The sequence below is a fragment of the Stegastes partitus genome, unplaced genomic scaffold, assembly GCF_000690725.1.
Source record: "Stegastes partitus isolate 25-593 unplaced genomic scaffold, Stegastes_partitus-1.0.2 Scaffold363, whole genome shotgun sequence".
NCBI lineage: Eukaryota > Metazoa > Chordata > Actinopteri > Pomacentridae > Stegastes > Stegastes partitus.
Window position 1 is genome coordinate 443760 of NW_007578094.1, and position 17085 is coordinate 460844.

The 17085-nt window shown below is 43.7% G+C and overlaps 2 protein-coding genes across 3 annotated transcripts; both read left to right on the top strand.

Annotated features, from left to right (window-relative positions):
• The first annotated feature begins 3078 nt into the window (after positions 1-3078).
• On the top strand, positions 3079-9117 carry wbp11 (WW domain binding protein 11). Of its 2 annotated transcripts, none has more exons than XM_008284553.1 (12): positions 3079-3257; positions 3750-3836; positions 3957-3988; positions 4098-4191; positions 4364-4560; positions 4860-4990; positions 5102-5268; positions 5403-5636; positions 5824-5949; positions 6053-6334; positions 7367-7552; positions 7863-9117. In XM_008284553.1, the coding sequence occupies exons 2-12, from the start codon at positions 3773-3775 to the stop codon at positions 8549-8551; spliced, it is 2202 nt and encodes a 733-aa protein (XP_008282775.1). In that variant the 5' UTR covers positions 3079-3257; positions 3750-3772; the 3' UTR covers positions 8552-9117. The 2 variants fall into 2 exon arrangements, with proteins under 2 accessions (XP_008282775.1, XP_008282774.1); XM_008284552.1 differs by having other exon boundaries at positions 3079-3252.
• Positions 9118-9602: 485 nt separating this feature from the next.
• On the top strand, positions 9603-15870 carry ddx47 (DEAD (Asp-Glu-Ala-Asp) box polypeptide 47). Its single transcript, XM_008284554.1, has 12 exons — positions 9603-9734; positions 9924-10017; positions 11367-11555; positions 11647-11718; positions 12017-12135; positions 12247-12318; positions 12474-12590; positions 13018-13164; positions 13486-13623; positions 13707-13777; positions 13892-14021; positions 15483-15870. Exons 1-12 carry the CDS (start codon positions 9609-9611, stop codon positions 15696-15698), a joined length of 1491 nt encoding a protein of 496 aa, XP_008282776.1. The 5' UTR covers positions 9603-9608; the 3' UTR covers positions 15699-15870.
• The last annotated feature ends 1215 nt before the right edge of the window (positions 15871-17085 follow it).

Below are 17085 nucleotides of genomic sequence, written 5' to 3' on the forward strand. Positions count from 1 at the left end.
GGCTGAATGATTTGCCAACCAGATATACAACCATCTCTTCAAACAGAGGTTCTGGAAGAGGGGCCTCATGATTCTCTACTGTCTTGGACCTGCTCAGTCATGCTTTTACCTCTAGTCTTTGTAGTTGCCCCTGAGGAGGGGTAACTACAGAGTAATCAGTCCCATTACTTAGTGTGTGTGTGTGTGTCTGTGAACAGTCTCCAGCTCCAGTGCGAAGGTCTAACAAGTTGATATTCTACAGGTGAGCTCGGAATGGCCTCTCCTCGAAATAATTTGATTTTGGGGTCAATCGGTGGAAAAATAGCTCTGCTAGAGGTTAAAGGTCATTTTTTTAAATAAGTGCTGTATACCTTCAAAATGGTGGACGGTAGATTTATGGTATTGGGTGCAGATAAACAACCATGTTGGGGCTTTCCGTTGGTGACGTTACATTTGACCTGTAATGATAATTCAAGGTCACGGTCATCATTTTTGACTGAACTGCAGCTTGAAAACAGTGTGAGACAGACACAGTGTTTGTATTGGAAACTGTGTAGGCTTCCCACTGGGGATGTGACATTTGACCTTGGGTGATAGTTCAAGGAGAAAACACCTGTTTTGTGGTAAGCTGGATGGAATGATGGTTTACTGGGGCTCAGTGAAATCATGGCCGACAGGGGCGACTGTATACCCCTCCACTAAGGGCCCTCTGGTTACATGAGTTATCAGGACTTGTGTAGTTTTAATGACGTCGACTGCTGCATGTGGACCTTAAACTTTACTAATAAAACAGTCTAATATTCAGGATTATTATACTGTAATACTATCATAGTGTAGGATAGACACGGTATGGAGATGTTGCTGAAATTCCTTGCTCAGGCTTTGGCAGGGAGGCTCTTTGGCTTTGTGTTAATGTGTCCTCATCATTGTCCTGCTGTATGAAGCACTGTTGTGCTCACAGGAGGCTTCAGTACATCTGTCAGCAGTGGAATCATCCTTAAATGTTAATTACACAGACAGTAAAACCTGTTTTTTTATCACACCTTCCCTTTTCTATTATGTAGATCGAGAAGGGTTTTTGTTCTGTCAGTTCACAGAACATGTCATCATGCTGGAATCTGACAAAAGCTTTTAGTGAACAAGGTCATTTGTGGTACGGAGCTGTCTAGACACTAAATATACATATATAGAGAGAGAGATTTGTTTTGTTGTTCATTTACATGGATATTTGTAATTAATATCTCTATCTCAGATGCCAAATAAAGTGCATAAGTGAATATTTTTCTTGCAAAAAAACAATTAAATTAAAATGCTTAGAATCAAGATTTCACAAATGTGTCCAGCAAAACTGAAAAAAGATCCCAATTTGATTTATTTATTTTTTTTACTACTACAAGTTAGGAACATTTCTCTTTCATACGACTTCAATTATGTGTTGGGATGACCTATCTTTCATTGGCAATTGGTGAATTGAGTAAACTTGTGATACTTAACATTTTTAAGATCAGTATCTCAGAGGCCATGTGTTTCATCTTCATGAAATCAGGTCTATTTGAAACATCTCATTCTACATATGTGTACTTTACATACATCTCATATATGGACTATGCAAAACAAAAGCTTCAGATTTCTATTTTAACTCCTGTATGTTCTATGGGTGGACAAAATGGTCCCAGGAGTTAATATTTCCTTACATTGAACAGGCCATAGACTCTCAGCATATGCACTGAGGGACCCATTAAACCCCTCCAGTAGAGGAGAAATGTGTTCTCACATTTGAAGTCTGTACCTTAAATACTTCTTGAGATATTGTCACCCAATGTTGAGTAACAAATTTAGCAAAAACTAGAAAAGAAGGATTGTTTTTCATTATTTTTTGTTGCAAAAACCATTACAGTTATGAACATAAACCTGGGATTGTGCCATCTTGATGATAATCTTCCTTTCTCAAATTTTTTCAACCCAATCCGAGATGGTCATGCGGGAAGATCTTTTATAATCTGGTGAACTGAGGTGGAATGACCCCTTACTTCCTTTTTCATTTGTTTTCTTTGTTTAATTTGTTATTTAATATTTTATATCGTTTTTAATTTTGCAACTTTCTGTCTTGGTTTTTAGCTGTTCTTCGTTCTCTTTTTTTTATTTCCATGTTTCTTTCTGGTTTCTTTTGATGTATGATTATTGAGCCACAATGATTAATTATTCAGGATTTGGGCGGCTGTGGTTCAGGCGGTAGAGCTGGTTATCCTTCAATCACAAGGTTGGCAGTTTGATCCACCGCCCCTTCCACAGTCGAATGAATGAATGAATGAATGAATGAATGAATGAATGAATGAATGAATGAATGGCCTTTATTGTCATTATACAGCGTACAACGAGATTGGAGAGCTTCTCCTATTTTCAGTGCAAGTAAAAAACAAAACAAAAAAACAAAATATAGTGCAAAATGGCTCAGTTAAATATAGAGATTAAAAAAAGGATAAATATATCAAAAGAAATAAAAGATTTAAGAAATATTGCACGAGATGATGGATGTGTGTGTCCTTGGGCAAGAAACTGAACCCGACATTGCTCCCGATGGCAGGCAGCACCTTACATGGCAGCTCTGTCACCACTGGTATGTGAATGTGTGAATAGATGTATGAGAAATACATTGTAAAGTGCTTTGGACAAAAGCGCTATATCAGTGCAGACCATTTAGGATTTTGTTTTATTTTGCCCAAATTTCCAGTTTTTCTTCTCTCTGTTTCATCTTCTTGTTTTATTTTATTTATTTATTTTATAACGTTCTGGGTGAATTTAGTTGTGTTTTATTTTTTTGCTCCACTATTTTTTCTGCATTTTTTCGTTGCCTTCTTTCTCTGTTTTAAGCTTAAGTGCTGCCACCTGCTGGTTGTTTGAGGGAGCTCTTATACATTCTATGGAGCTAATGCCGACATACAAGCAACAACCCTGATGCGTGTATAGAATAAAGTTAAAATATCAATACATACATACAACAGACTAATATGTAAAATACCAATAATATGTATTTTTTCTAAATTGTTTTCAGGCGGCTCACTAGTGACTTGTTTTGATGACGTCAAATGCGCCTTTCCGCTCCTGCTCGCGGCAGTAAACATGGCGGACGGCTAGCGGAGTCGGTGTGCATTCAGTCCTGAAGGCTTTGGATTTCTCTTTTACAGGACTTAAACGATACGCTTTATTTTGCCTTTAGCACCCAGTGGTGCGTCTACAGGCCGCTGTGCTCTGCGAGTTTTTCTTGAATAAGAGGTAAAGTGAGTTTTGCCTTTCCGAGCTGCTGTCGGTGCTAACGCGGGCCTAGCTACAAGTGCGGGCTAACGCTACTAGCTAAGATGCCAAAGAAATGCTGCACGACCTGCATGGTGTTACAGAGACTGTGGGCTTTGCCGGCTTTACGGTGTCAGCCAGCTGCAGAAAGCATCAGCAGAGTTTGATTGCGCTACATCTAACAGATTAGCTTGACTTAAGTTGTTCTAAAATCACGCGTTGCCTGTCAACTTTGTTAACCTGTTAGCTAGCAGTGCTAACTGTTACTCTCTTGTTGCACTCAGCGTTGCTATGGTTTTCTATTACAGTTTGACCAATTAAGCAGCCAACATGTTAATTAGATGTACTAATGATTTAATTAGCTATGATTGTTATCTCAAAATGGAGCCTGTTATCCTCCAACGTGCTCAGAATTACATAGATGACTAATTTGATTTAATTCCACCTGTGTCATTGCTCGGATTTTAATACTTTGTCAGGGTGAAGGAGACGCACCGCAACCATGGGGCGACGTTCAACCTCTTCCACCAAGAGTGGGAAGTTCATGAACCCTACCGACCAGGCCAGTAAGTACCGACCACAACCTGGAGTTGGTTTCTGTAGCCCTGAGGCTGTAGAGGATTTATCAATCGATTGCTGATCAGATTTAAGGTCCATAACAAGTGTATTCTTCTCCCACTTCACAGGAAAGGAGGCCAGGAAAAGGGAGTTGAAAAAGGTAAGAAGGGTCTTCAAACATGAGACTAAATGTACTCTTTCATTGTAAATGCAGCAGTCGTTCTTTTATGTTTCTGACATCGGTCTCCGTTTGTGCGTCCCACCTCTAGAACAAGAAGCAGAGGATGATGGTGAGAGCAGCGGTGCTGAAGATGAAGGACCCCAGACAGATCATCAGAGACATGGAGAAGCTGGATGAGATGGGTGAGAGGGCTGAGTTTGTGTTGTGCTGAAGATAGTCATACTTAAAGCTGCATCCCTATTTTCAGGAGTTTTTTAACTAGTAATTAATTTATAATAAAAGTCCATAATGTTTATAACTTTCTGATCATTTCCTGCATGTTCTAAAGTTTTATTTAAACAACTTTTCAAACAGAGTTCAACCCCGTGCAGCAGCCCTTGCTGAACGAGAAGGTGTTGAGGGACAAGAGGAAGAAGTTGCGCGAGACGTTTGAACGCATCGTCCGTCTGTACGAGAGAGAGAACCCCGACACCTACAAGGAGCTGCGCAAACTTGAGTTGGACTATGAGACCAAACGAGGGCAGCTTGCTCTTTATTTTGATTCAGTCAAGGTGCGTTTGTGTTTCGATCCGTTTCCTTGATTTTTATTTCCTTAAAACTTGTTTGCCTCGTTTTGCTCTGAGATGCAGTCACATGAAAGTGAATTTGATTGCATGTATGCACCTTTTGGAGTGGTGGATTTGTTTTTAATACAAAGGCTGAAACATTATTATAAATTCACGACAAGAGTTATTGGGAAGCACCAAAATGTTTGAAGTCCGTTCAGCATGTTGAGCTTCAGCACTGTTACACTATTTAGTGTCTGTGGTGTCTCTCTGTTTACGCTTCAGTGTGATGTGTCTCTTTTCAGAACGCAGAGTCGGTGGAGGTTGACAGCATCCCTTTACCAGATATGCCTCATGCCCCATCCAACATTCACATCCAGGACATCCCGTTACCAGGGGCTCAACCACCCTCCATTCTAAAGAAAAGCTCTTTTGGGTAGGCGTCAACCTACGAGTATTTACATTTACATATTTCTGCAGGTGAACTTTGTACATGATGCTCTAGAGTGTTCCTGTGCCGCTGAGGTACTTTTTATGCTACCCTTAGTAAAGGACCTCTGTCGTCATCCTCGGGACCGGTGTTGGCAACAGTCCCAGGTGTCCCACGCCTACCTCCAGGGAAGAAGCCCCCTGGACCACCACCCGGGCCTCCGCCTCCACAAGTCCTGGCGCTGTATGGAATCCCTTCTCGAAGAGCTTATGGCACAGACACAGGTGCTGTGCCGTCAACGACTACATTTCTGAATGCTAATATTCTTTTGATAGTTTAGAAATTAGCCCTCGTCTTCTGCATTTTCAATTTTTTCTGACTGTTGCTCTTTGTCTTGTTTTTTTATTTCCTTAAACAGAGCCCTCAATTCCTGGTTTAGAAAAGGACTCCGCAATGGATCTGGGAAGGGATCGGGAGAGCGGCAGCGAGAGCGACAGAGATCGGGATGACGTGGACGACGACGACAGCGACTCTGAGGAGGACAGCGAAGAAGACAGAGATGAGGGAGGAGACGAGCAGAGGATGCGAGTGGACAGGCAGGACGATGACAGAGAAAGAGAGGAGGAAAGAGACAGAAATGAAAGACATGCTGGTGAGTGTTTCACGAATGCTTTAGCGTATTTTAGCTTCTCAACTCGAGATTCACGTAATTTTTAGTGCTGTCGGCTTCTGTTTTTAGTTATGTGGCTTCAGCTTTTGTGCATTTAGACGTAATGCAGCAAAATTAAATTTCTTGTTATCAGTCTCAACTACAATTTCTTACCATCTTTCTACTTTAGGTCGCAGTGTACGGTTTGCAGATATGCCTTCAGATGCACCTCGTGAAGGAAAGAGAAAGAAGAAGAGGTTGGTGAAGAAGACCAAGGCCATCACCCCCCTGCAGGCCATGATGTTGAGGATGGCAGGTATTGTACCGTACTGGTGTCACGGCAGAACAGCTGCACCGTATTTTCTCTTCTATTCATGATGATTGTGTGTAACGTTATTGTTTTTATTATTTTCATTCAGGTCAGTCGGTGCCTGAAGAGGAGGAAGAAGAAGAAGTGGAGGAAGAGTACACAGATGAGTCAGACAGCTCTGACATCGAGGACAGGGGACCGCCGGGGGACAACCACTCCCACATTATGCCCAATCAGCGTCTTCCTCCTCCTGCTGGGGCCGTCGGACAACCAGGTCCTCCACACATGCAAGGTCCACCGATGGCTGGACCTCCACCGCTGGGTCCACCCCCAGCTCCTCCGATGAGGCCTCCTGGTCCACCTTCTGGCCCGCCTCCTGGCCCCCCACCAGGTGCGTTGCAACCTTTATCAGCTGAAATATTATGTTTTAACTCTAAACTAGATACTCAAATAATCGCCTGATTACAGTTTTACACTTTTAACGTTTTTTATATATTTTATTTTGGAGGTCTACTAAAATATGTTTACTTGCTTTAATGTTCAAAACCACGTTATTTCTCTCGTACAGTAAATTGCTGCCGCACCTCTTCTCGCCCTCTGTCTGCAACAATACCTTTTACTCCTGTTTATTTACCATTGTGTGTCCACCAAAGTGGTTTTTTGGCAGCTAAAATCGGCAGGCGCTCTTTTGAAATTACCCAGCTGGCAGCACTTGAGAGCACTTCAGGCACACAACGTTTTGTTTTTAAGCTTAGATGCTTTGGCTGCTGTGATGTGACATATACAAAGAAATAATTGCAAGTACCAATCAACTGGCAGACTCAGCTGGCTGCAGCTTCCCTGGTAGACCCACGGCAAAGGAAATGTTCCTCCACATGTTATTTTTCTTATCGCGGTGGTCCAGAGATGTCATCTGGTACGGACATGTATACTCAGAGACCAGCAGTGTTAACGTCTCCATCGTTGTTCAGAACTTGTACAAGTCGCCTCGGATGTGACGCTCGGCCTTCTGGCTCGATAAATGAGAGGCATCACTGGTTATGTACCATGAGTCTGGTACTTTAAGTAGTACGAGCAGAAGGGGGCTCTAGCGATGAAACGATGGTGGACTGTGAGGCAGCTTCTTACCCTTTGTTTAAGGGTCAAACTTATGCAGATGTGTCACATGGTGATAAATAATGGACAAAAGCATGGACTACAAGACATTTTGGGCAGATGAGAAACTCTATTTTCTGTGGAAGAGAATAACTCTCTCTGGCGTGGACTTTGGGATCTGTACGTCTGCAGACAAGCAAAGAAAAGCAGCATTTTTACACAGTGAAGGAAAAGGAAAAGTCCAAAAAGTTTGAAAGGACGAGCTGGTTGTACTCATGTAAATATGCAAGCTATGCATCATTAACATGATATGTTCCATAATCTGTAGGCGCGCCTCCATTCTTGAGGCCTCCCGGTATGCCTGGAGGAATGAGGGGTCCGATGCCACGTCTCCTACCTCCTGGTCCTCCACCTGGTCGACCACCCGGTCCTCCACCGGGCCCCCCACCTGGCCTTCCACCAGGCCCACCACCACGTGGACCACCTCCAAGATTACCACCCCCAGCACCACCAGGTAGGCATCTGTGTGTTGCATGTGTGTTCCTGTCTATTCCAAGGTCAGCTGTGTGTGTATATACAGTAATTCACTGTGCATGTTATGGTGGACACATGGACATGTGCTGGGAATTTTTTTTTCTTTCAAACAACATTCCTGGAAAATGAATGTTTATTTTAAATGTCTTTACTGCTCAACTGCACCTTAAATCAAACTAAGACAGTAAAAATAGAAGTCATACATATACAGATATACGTAAGCATGCTGCTGTGGGATGGTGAGGATGAATGTTGGCTACATTTCACATTTTTCTTGTGACTTCTTGCAGGTATCCCACCTCCTCCCCCCAGAGCAGGAGGCCCCCCACGGCCTCTTGCCCCGCCTCTCTCTCTCTTCCCTCCACCTCTCAACTCCAATGTACTCAGTGCTCCTCCCAACATTGTCCAGCGGCAAAAAGGCTCAGGGCCCAGCCAGGACGGTCCACAGAACAACATGCCACCCCCAGCCATGCCCATGCGACCAGGTGTCATGCAGATGCCCCCTCCCCCTGGGACAGCTGCTGCCTCTTCGGGCGCCAATCCTGGCAGCAACCCCCCCGGCCACCACCACGCAGCCACCATCGAAAAACGCGCCAACATCACCTCTGTTGCTGCTGCTGGAGGCGGCCTGGCGGCAGGTGCTGGCTCCGGCGGGGCCACCATCTCTGCCAAACCTCAAATTATCAACCCAAAGGCGGAGGTCACCCGCTTTGTGCCCACAGCACTGAGGGTGCGAAGGGACAAGAGCAGCGCAATGCCAGGGGCAGCACCTGGACCCATGGAGAAAGCAGTGGGAGGTGCTGGAGGACGGAGGGGAGATGACGGCATGGGAGGAGGCCAGTGGCAGAAACAGCAGGCAACAGCAGCCCCGATGGGCTTGGGCAACCCGGCCCAGATGGGTGCTGTGTCTCAGCCCAACATGAAGACTAAAGACCAGGTTTACGAAGCCTTTATGAGGGAAATGGAGGGACTCCTCTGAGACCCTGGAGGGTACCGACAGAACTGTTTGGTGGAGCGCTCTGAACACCAGGAGTGTCGTTTTTATGTGTTTTCTGTGCAGAGTTATAGAGCTCGCTGTCTTCAAAGCATTCAGCTAGATCCGTTTCTTTTTAGCAAGTCGACAAAAGGCAGATCCTTCAGCACTGGTCTGAGCAGGCTCATCTACATTTCATCTGGACTACTGTTTGTGACATCAAAGAGAATGTGAATTTGATTATATATGTACAACTGAAGCATTTAGGTTAGTTGTTATTTCTTGAGGCAACCTGTTAACTCGTTAAAAGAACACTATGCTCTGCACAGAAGTGCTTCTGGTCATCTAGTATATTGTGTTTTTTTTTTTTTTTACCCTTCAGTTTCTCTTCTAGCCGACTATTTGTCATTTGACCATCAGAAACTATTTTGTATGATTGATTTGTTGTTTATTTTATTGGTGATCTCTTATACATCCAAGCAAAGTTGTAGAAGGTTTGTCAGCTACTGACAAAATCCGTGTCTGAAACTGTTTGACCTGCAGCTAAATAAATACTTCAAAAATGGTTTGTACCTTCTGTTTCAGTGTCATGTGTAATAATCTACATTAACAATATAATCAATTTTTTTCTGTCTGGGAAATGACATCCTAATGTGTAGATTTGTTTTGAATATTGGGGTGGAAAACGTTAAGCATGGGTTCTGGGTGCCACCTGCAGGAAAATCTGTCCAACACTTAATTTCATGCATGCTGATGAATTTTTATGGACCAAGTTCTGCTTTTTCTGCATCAGTTTATAGTAAAAATGTAGTTTATTATGTTAAAGAAAACACTGTAGAGAAATGAACTCTTTAGCAGTATCCACTGTGTCCTTCCTCAAATCTACTTACACATTACCTGTTAATGTTAAGCACCAGTTTGGGTTGTGAGCATGTCATGTTAGCCACGCAGAAACGCCTACTTCGTTAAAGAACTACAATTCCCAGTGTCCATTGCGGCTCCGTTTAATACTCGTTTCCGCATCTGCGCAGTGCCGCGCTGGCTACACGTTGGGGAGAAAAGCATGGCGGACGAGGAGACCGTGAAGCCAAACACAGATGAAACACTCGAAGCTTCGAGTAGTGATGATGATAGCAGTCACATTGTTGGCGGTGAAAGCGACGAGACGGTGAAGACCTTCAAGGACCTGGTGGGTTTGTCTCCGAGAGAGAAGTAGAAAAAGTGTTTTGTTAGCATTAGCACGCAGCAACGGCGCTGCTAGCTAACTTAAGCTAGCATCTTATGTAAACATACTGTCGTTTTAAGTATGTCAGCTCTGTTTAAAAGAAGTTTTACTGTGTGAATTTAGTAGAACAACATTGTGATGCTGTTCCGACAGGGTGTCACCGAGGTCCTCTGCGAGGCTTGTGATCAGCTGGGATGGAAGAGTCCAACAAAGATCCAGGTGGAGGCGATCCCAGTCGCCCTGCAAGGTGAGCTTCCGTTCAACTACATCTCTCAGCTGATGTCGGTAAACATGCCACTCATAGTCGCTTTGGTTTCTGTGGAAAATAAAATAGCACAAAACCTGCTTAAACTGGAAATATCACTGCAAAAGTTCACTGTAATGTCAGCTGTATTTACTGTACAGCATTATACAGCACAGTAGGCTCTATCAGTATTACATTGTGGTATACTTTATTGACACTGATCTCATGATGTTTAAGCTGCATGTGGCTCGTTGCAGTGGAACTAAATATACCTATTCACACCGTTAAATTGGTTCACTATTTAACAGGACATCATATTCTGTGTTTATACATTTTAGTGGACAACAGGGTACAGGAATCCTTTGGTTTCAGAGTTTTTGATCTGACAAATTTAACCAGCAAAGAGACAGCAAATATGGAACATTGCTGCTTCATAAATCAGTTCAAGTGACGTCATTCAAAGATGGGTTCATTTTCCTTCCATCTTCATTCAAACACAACACGGTGACAGATCTGCAATGCAGTGTTTTGAACAGAAGGTTAACTGATGTGTAGTAAATAGTGATCCATTCATCCATTATCTATACACCACTTAATCCTCACTAGGGTTGCGGGGGGCTGGACTCTATCCATGTTCTCCTCGTGCAGCGTGGGTTCTCTCCGGGTTCTCCGGCTTCCTCCCACAGTCCAGAAACACGTTGAGGTTAACTGGTGATTGTAAATTGTCCGTAGGTGTGAATGTGAGTGTGCTTGGTTGTCTGTCTCTAAGTGTAGCCCTGTGATAGACTGGTTACCTGTCCAGGTGAACCTGCCTTCACCCTGAGTCAGCTGGGATAGACTCCAGCCCCCCATGACCCTGGTGAGGATTAAGGTGGAGAGATGATGGATGGATAGAGTCTCAACAATCTGACCTGATACAGACTCTATCTTCATCACAGTAATGTTTTATTGGCATTTTTAAATAGATGTGAAATTGCAGAACAAAGTGAATAAGAAACATGTTTTCAACAGGCAAGCTGAATATTTTTGCTCTCTGTGATGTTTTTGGACCAAAATTGTTTCTGAAATGTGGAAAGACTTCTTAAATTTTCCGTGATTGTCGCTTGTGGTTGCCTACATGTTGGCGTGACTGCATGCAGTTCAGACTTGATACAGAAAAGCTGAAGGTCTGAAGATTGAGGTTGTAGTTTTTACAGAAAAGTGACCACAGTGCTCATTCAGACATGAAGCAGACGGATTCAGATGCTGCAGATTAATCCATGTCTGAAGGGCATTAGGTTATCTATAGCTGCCAAATATAATAACATGTCAGTGTGTGTTTAACATATCATCTGTTCTTTGTCCTGTCTCAGGGAAGGATGTCATCGGCCTGGCAGAGACTGGTTCAGGAAAGACCGGTGCCTTTGCTCTGCCCATCCTCCAGTCGCTGCTGTCCTCGCCTCAGAGGCTTCATACCCTCGTTCTCACCCCCACCAGGGAGTTAGCCTTTCAGATCTCTGAGCAGTTTGAGGCTCTGGGCTCCAGCATCGGTGTCAAGTGTGGTACGTGTCCATCAGCGACTGGATGTTTATGCAGCGATGCAGACTTCCTGCGGTTCTGTACTTACAACCCGTCTCTCTTCTTCTGTTGCAGCTGTGGTCGTCGGCGGGATCGATATGATGTCCCAGTCTCTGGTGTTGGCGAAAAAGCCTCACGTCGTCATTGGTAGGAACGTTTTTATGCGCTGGTGACCGTAGTGATAATAATTTAGTGACACTGTCAGCAAAAATAGTCGGCAAATGTGACTGAATGATCTCAGTGTGGAGCCCTGAGAAATTTCTAGTGAATCACAAGTTGTACAAAAATGACAACAGGAACTCCTAATGATAGGAACAGTTCATTAGAATACAAACTTTTAACATCTACAATCACCCGTACTTCTAATATCAAAAATATTTTTTCATGCACTTTGAGCTTCGAACTTTAGCCTTCATATAATGAAGTGAATGGAATGTGTTCACAGCCACGCCCGGGCGGTTGATCGACCACCTGGAGAACACAAAGGGCTTCTCCCTGCGAGCTCTGAAGTTCCTGGTGATGGACGAGGCAGACAGAATCCTCAACATGGACTTTGAGACGGAGGTTTGTGGTCGGAGACTGTTTGGAAATCAAACTTGCACCAGTTTCCCCCCTGACTGATACAAACAGACGCATTACTTGTCTGGTCTGAGAACGGTTCCTTTGTTTTGCCAGGTGGATAAAATCCTGAAGGTGATTCCCAGAGACAGACGGACCTTCTTGTTCTCTGCCACCATGACCAAAAAGGTACACAAACACTCATCAGAACAAGCTTTTAGTCAAGCTGAGCTGATGCAGCATGTCATAGTGTTTTCAGGTGCTGCAGGTTAGTAGCAAAAAGATGCTATAGTCGTCCTAAAGCATCACAACCAGTGTGCTGACGCTCTTTTATTTGTTTCCAGGTCCAGAAACTAGAGAGAGCAGCCCTGAAGGATCCTGTGAAGTGTGCAGTATCCACCAAATACTCCACAGTAGACAAACTGCAGCAGTACTACATCTTCATACCGTCCAAGTACAAGGTAGGCGACACACAGACACGTCAGGCTGCAGGCTGTCTGTCCTCTTAGTGCTGGGTTACTACACGGCCTGGTGGTGGCATTTATAATAAGGTGTAACTTACCTTCAGCTCTGAGCATATTTCATATTTTCACAAGCTGCATAACTTTGGAAATGTCGTAAAGAGTGCAGCTGAGGAGGAGCGGCGGTGTGTTTGAGGCAGGACTTGCTCAGTGAGAGAAAAATGGAGCCCGACACAGAATTTGACAAATCCTGAAAAATCCAAGTTGGATTTTTTGGGTTTTTTTCCCACTTTAAACTGTTGTTACATCATCTAAACACATACAGTCGTGACTCGATAACTCAATAACATTTTTAAATGCTCATTAGCTCTTGAAGCGTGCCGACAGTTCAAACCCAGTTTTGTTCTCGTGTCTGTTTTCTCTGCAGGACTGTTACCTGGTGTCCATCCTGAACGAACTGGCCGGAAACTCCTTCATGATCTTCTGCAGCACGTGTCACAACGCCCAGCGGGTGGCGCTGCTGTTGAGGAACCTGGGCATCACGGCCATCCCTCTTCACGGACAGATGAGTCAGGTAGAGCTTCAGACGATCAAACATGTTTAGGACACACAGTCACCAGCATGTCTACTGAGGTTTTATAATCAGCTGTAAGGTCTGATTTCAAAGTTCTCTGTTGCTGTTGTTTCTCTCTGTTGCACACGTTCTTGATAAAACGGATAAAAATGCTGACGATGCTCCGTCATCTTTACTGGTCTTCTTTTGAAAGACTTTTTGTCGTCGCTTTGTTATGAACAACATTCATAGTTCGATGAGTTTAGGACGCCCAGAAAATATTGTACAATTTAATGTATTTGTCTGTAAACCGTCTGGATCTTCTTCCCTCTGTCGGCTCAGAATAAACGTCTCGGCGCTCTGAACAAGTTCAAGTCCAAGTCTCGGTCTGTGCTGCTGGCAACAGACGTGGCCTCCAGAGGGCTGGACATTCCTCACGTTGACTGCGTAATCAATTACGACATCCCCACTCATTCCAAGGTACTGAGGTGCAGACGTTTGTGTGTTTGATGATTTCATTCACTTCGCTGATAATTCATCTCCGGATCCGTCTTCCCTCCCAGGACTACATCCACAGAGTTGGCCGAACAGCCAGAGCGGGACGATCTGGGAAATCCATCACGTTCGTCACCCAGTAAGAAAGCCCTGTTTATCTTCACCGGTCACGTAACTACTTTTTTTTTTTTCCTGACGTGTTGCCGTTTGCGCTCCAAGCAGATAACAGGGAACTTCTTTCCACTCGTCTCAGGTACGACGTGGAGCTTTTCCAGAGAATCGAAACCTTAATCGGGAAGAAGCTTCCGTCCTTTCCGACTCAAGAAGAAGAAGTGATGATGCTGGTGGAGAGGGTGAGCGAGGCCCAGAGGTTTGCCCGCCTGGTGAGTCGTTAGTGATCGCTTCTCTCAGTGTTTATATAAAAACTGCAGCCAAGAGAATGGATTTGTGATCGACAGCATCTTTCCAAGTTGGAGTCGGGACCTTCCAAATGCGGGATCAAGCGGGAGGGTGACATTATAAACTTATTGGAGCTGTGATGCATACAGTAGCACCAGTGGGCTGAAATGCATCGTACACATTCGACTTATGTGGCATTAAATTAGTTAAAATGAAGCTACACAGTTTTGGTAAATGCCAGGAAGTAGTCGGCATCATGACGGGGAGTTGATGCCAGCCAGCTGTCTGTCAGCGTTAATGCTGTTTGACAGGAGAATTAAACACTGGATCACCCATTTACCAACCCTCAGCAGTGCTCTGGATATAATTTTTAATCCTTTGCCAGTTGCACGCTTGATTTACTGACAAATAGTGGATATCAGAATCCGTTCAGCGGCTGTTAGTCCAAGTCACAGTAAATCATAAAACACGCGAGCCAACCGCCAAAACTATCTGCGGAAAATAAATGGCCTCGTCCACCCACGAATGATGACAGAATACTATTACGTCTGCGCTGAGTGATGCTCCTGGACCGCCTCGCTCCGTCACTCCAGACCAGACGTGTCAATAAAGCCGGTAACACAAACAAACTTTTGCTTGAAGCCTCAATAATGGAATCAAAATGACCGTTCAGCACACGGAGCAGAAGGAGGGAATTGATGACTTGTGGGAAAAACCTACTTACTTTGTGTTTATTTTATACGAGAGTCTATTGAAGGCAGAGATTTTTAGGAGCAGCTCGCTCTGCTGCAGCAAATCACACGAAAGAAAAACGACAATAACCTTATTTGACACACATCAGAGGAAGACGGTTTCCTGCTTTCTAATTTGCAACATCCAAAACGTACGTGCAGCCCTAAATGATCCACTAAAGGTCCACGTTTCTCTGGTTTTAATTAGTCTACATTGAATTTTAAACTCTGGTTGTTGCTGCTTGATTTAAAAAAAAAAATATCTAGAAGTCTTGGAGAAATATGAGGTAACAGACAACCACTGAAATAGTTTCACAGTTAATAAATAAACTATGAAATAGGTTGGAAGAATCGTTTATTAGATGAACAACATGTATAGCGTCTAGCAGCAATTTAAATAGTGGAAATTATAGTGTAAATTGTGAAAATTCAAAATAAATATTGCGAAATAGTCAGGAAAATATGGCAATAATAAATTAATGGTTACATTTTTTTAAACCAACTTAAACACTGACAGTTTAATTGTAAAAAATAATAATAGTCGTACTTTTGTATGGTTTTATTTATTTAACATCATTTTTAAGGTCAATCCGGATCAGAACATTTGTCTGCTAGTGTTGATAAAGTGTCTGGATAACTTAACTAAAAGACTGATGTGATTTATGGATGTAAATGTGCATGAAACACTAAGAAAATAACAATTTCCCTCCTCAGGAAATGAAGGAACAAGGTGAGAAAAGGAAAAGGCCCAAAGGTGGCGATGGAGACGACGACGACACAGAACAAGCCAGCGGAGTGAGGAAGAAAGTTAGAGGAGGACCGGGTGGAGGACTGGGTGGAGGAGGAGGAGGAGGAGGAAGAGGAGGTGGAGGAGGTGGTGGAGGAGGAGGGAAGAAGCGAGGCGGAGCAGCCTGGAGGGGAGGACGCTGAAGTGTACATACCTACAACATACGATGCCTTTCCTGTTTGTGATGTGGAAACAGGAGTACATGCGCTTTAGTATGGACACAAATGACTATTTAATGACAGAAGACCTGCTTTCCTCGGTCGTGTGTGAGAGTTTCTGTTTCCATTTGTAATAAAACACCACTGTAAAAGCTTACGTCTGTGGCAGGGTGATGTATGGTTGCGTGAGTTAAGGGTAAAGATGCTGCTGTTGCTGCTTTCAGCCACAAGAGGGAGACGTTGGAGCTCACTGCAGAGCTGCTGAGGTGATGACTTATTGCAGTATACTGAATACACTCCAGTGCATTCTAATGTGCATTATGTCTGAGTTAAACAATAGGATGTCTGCTCTTATGTAGAGTTAACAACACTTTAGGTGTACGATATTTAAAATGCAGACCTCACAGCAGGAAGTCAGATGTCCACCTATATTTCTGATGACGTAATCCTCCTCGGCATGGAGGATATTGAACTTCTAGAGAGATGATCTACCATTCTTTACTGTTTTTCAGCTGGGATTGTGCTGCTCTATCTTTCTCCTTCCAGGGCCTCAGAGGTGTTCTGTTGGATTTAAGTCCTGCTTGTCCAAGTCATAGTTTTTTTTTTCTTCTTCTTTGGAAACTCTTGTGTGATTTTGGCAGCGGGCTTTGGATCATTGTCATGCTGGAATATTCCTCATCTGCCAAGCGTCTGCAGACTCGGAGTCGGCCAGTACTTCTGGTACATCCAAAGATTATTCACGGTGCCATCCGTAAATATCATCTCCCCAGATGCTTTTTGCACTCATGAAGCTCCATATGATCACATTCCCACCTCTTCAATACCAGGACTATGCAGCTGATGTTGTCCTGGACAGGTTCACACCAAACATGCAGGAGCCCAACAAACTTATCCTGGTCCCATCCTGATATCCATCAGGTATGTTTTCATGTTTTGTGCCAAACAGTCAGCAAGTTTCTGTTGTTGTTTTCTCACGTCTATAAAGGCTGGTGTCTGCGGTGTCACGGAAACCTTGATTTTACTCGACTGAAACAACTTCCTGTCTGTTTTTCACACCTAGATCGTCCAAAATGCTGCACTGTCCTTTGCTTCATTTTAGTGGATGACCACTATACGTCTGATTAGTGGTACTATTGCTCTTTTTAATACCTGCTGCAGCTGCATTTCCACTGATTTTCAGTCGGGCATCGGTCTTCTGTAGCCTTTTCCATCATTGTGAAGCCTCACAGAGGGATTTTTCAGTTACCCCGACAGTTCTTCTCTATATGGAGCCATGATGCAGATATATAAACAACCCATAAGGTGTTCACAGCTCGTCATGTAAACCAGGTCCATGCAGTTACCCTGGCTGGAAATCAGAGGTGTACTCAGT

Excerpts from the sequence above, each read along its gene's own strand:
- ddx47 (XM_008284554.1), top strand. The coding sequence starts at position 9,609 with ATGGCGGACGAGGAGACCGTGAAGCCAAACACAGATGAAACACTCGAA. Across the intron at positions 13,165-13,485 it reads TTCACGGACAGATGAGTCAG|AATAAACGTCTCGGCGCTCT; the intron begins GTAGAGCTTCAG and ends CTGTCGGCTCAG. Across the intron at positions 13,778-13,891 it reads TCCATCACGTTCGTCACCCA|GTACGACGTGGAGCTTTTCC; the intron begins GTAAGAAAGCCC and ends CACTCGTCTCAG.
- wbp11 (XM_008284553.1), top strand. The coding sequence starts at position 3,773 with ATGGGGCGACGTTCAACCTCTTCCACCAAGAGTGGGAAGTTCATGAAC. Across the intron at positions 4,561-4,859 it reads TTTATTTTGATTCAGTCAAG|AACGCAGAGTCGGTGGAGGT; the intron begins GTGCGTTTGTGT and ends GTCTCTTTTCAG. Across the intron at positions 5,269-5,402 it reads AGCTTATGGCACAGACACAG|AGCCCTCAATTCCTGGTTTA; the intron begins GTGCTGTGCCGT and ends TTCCTTAAACAG.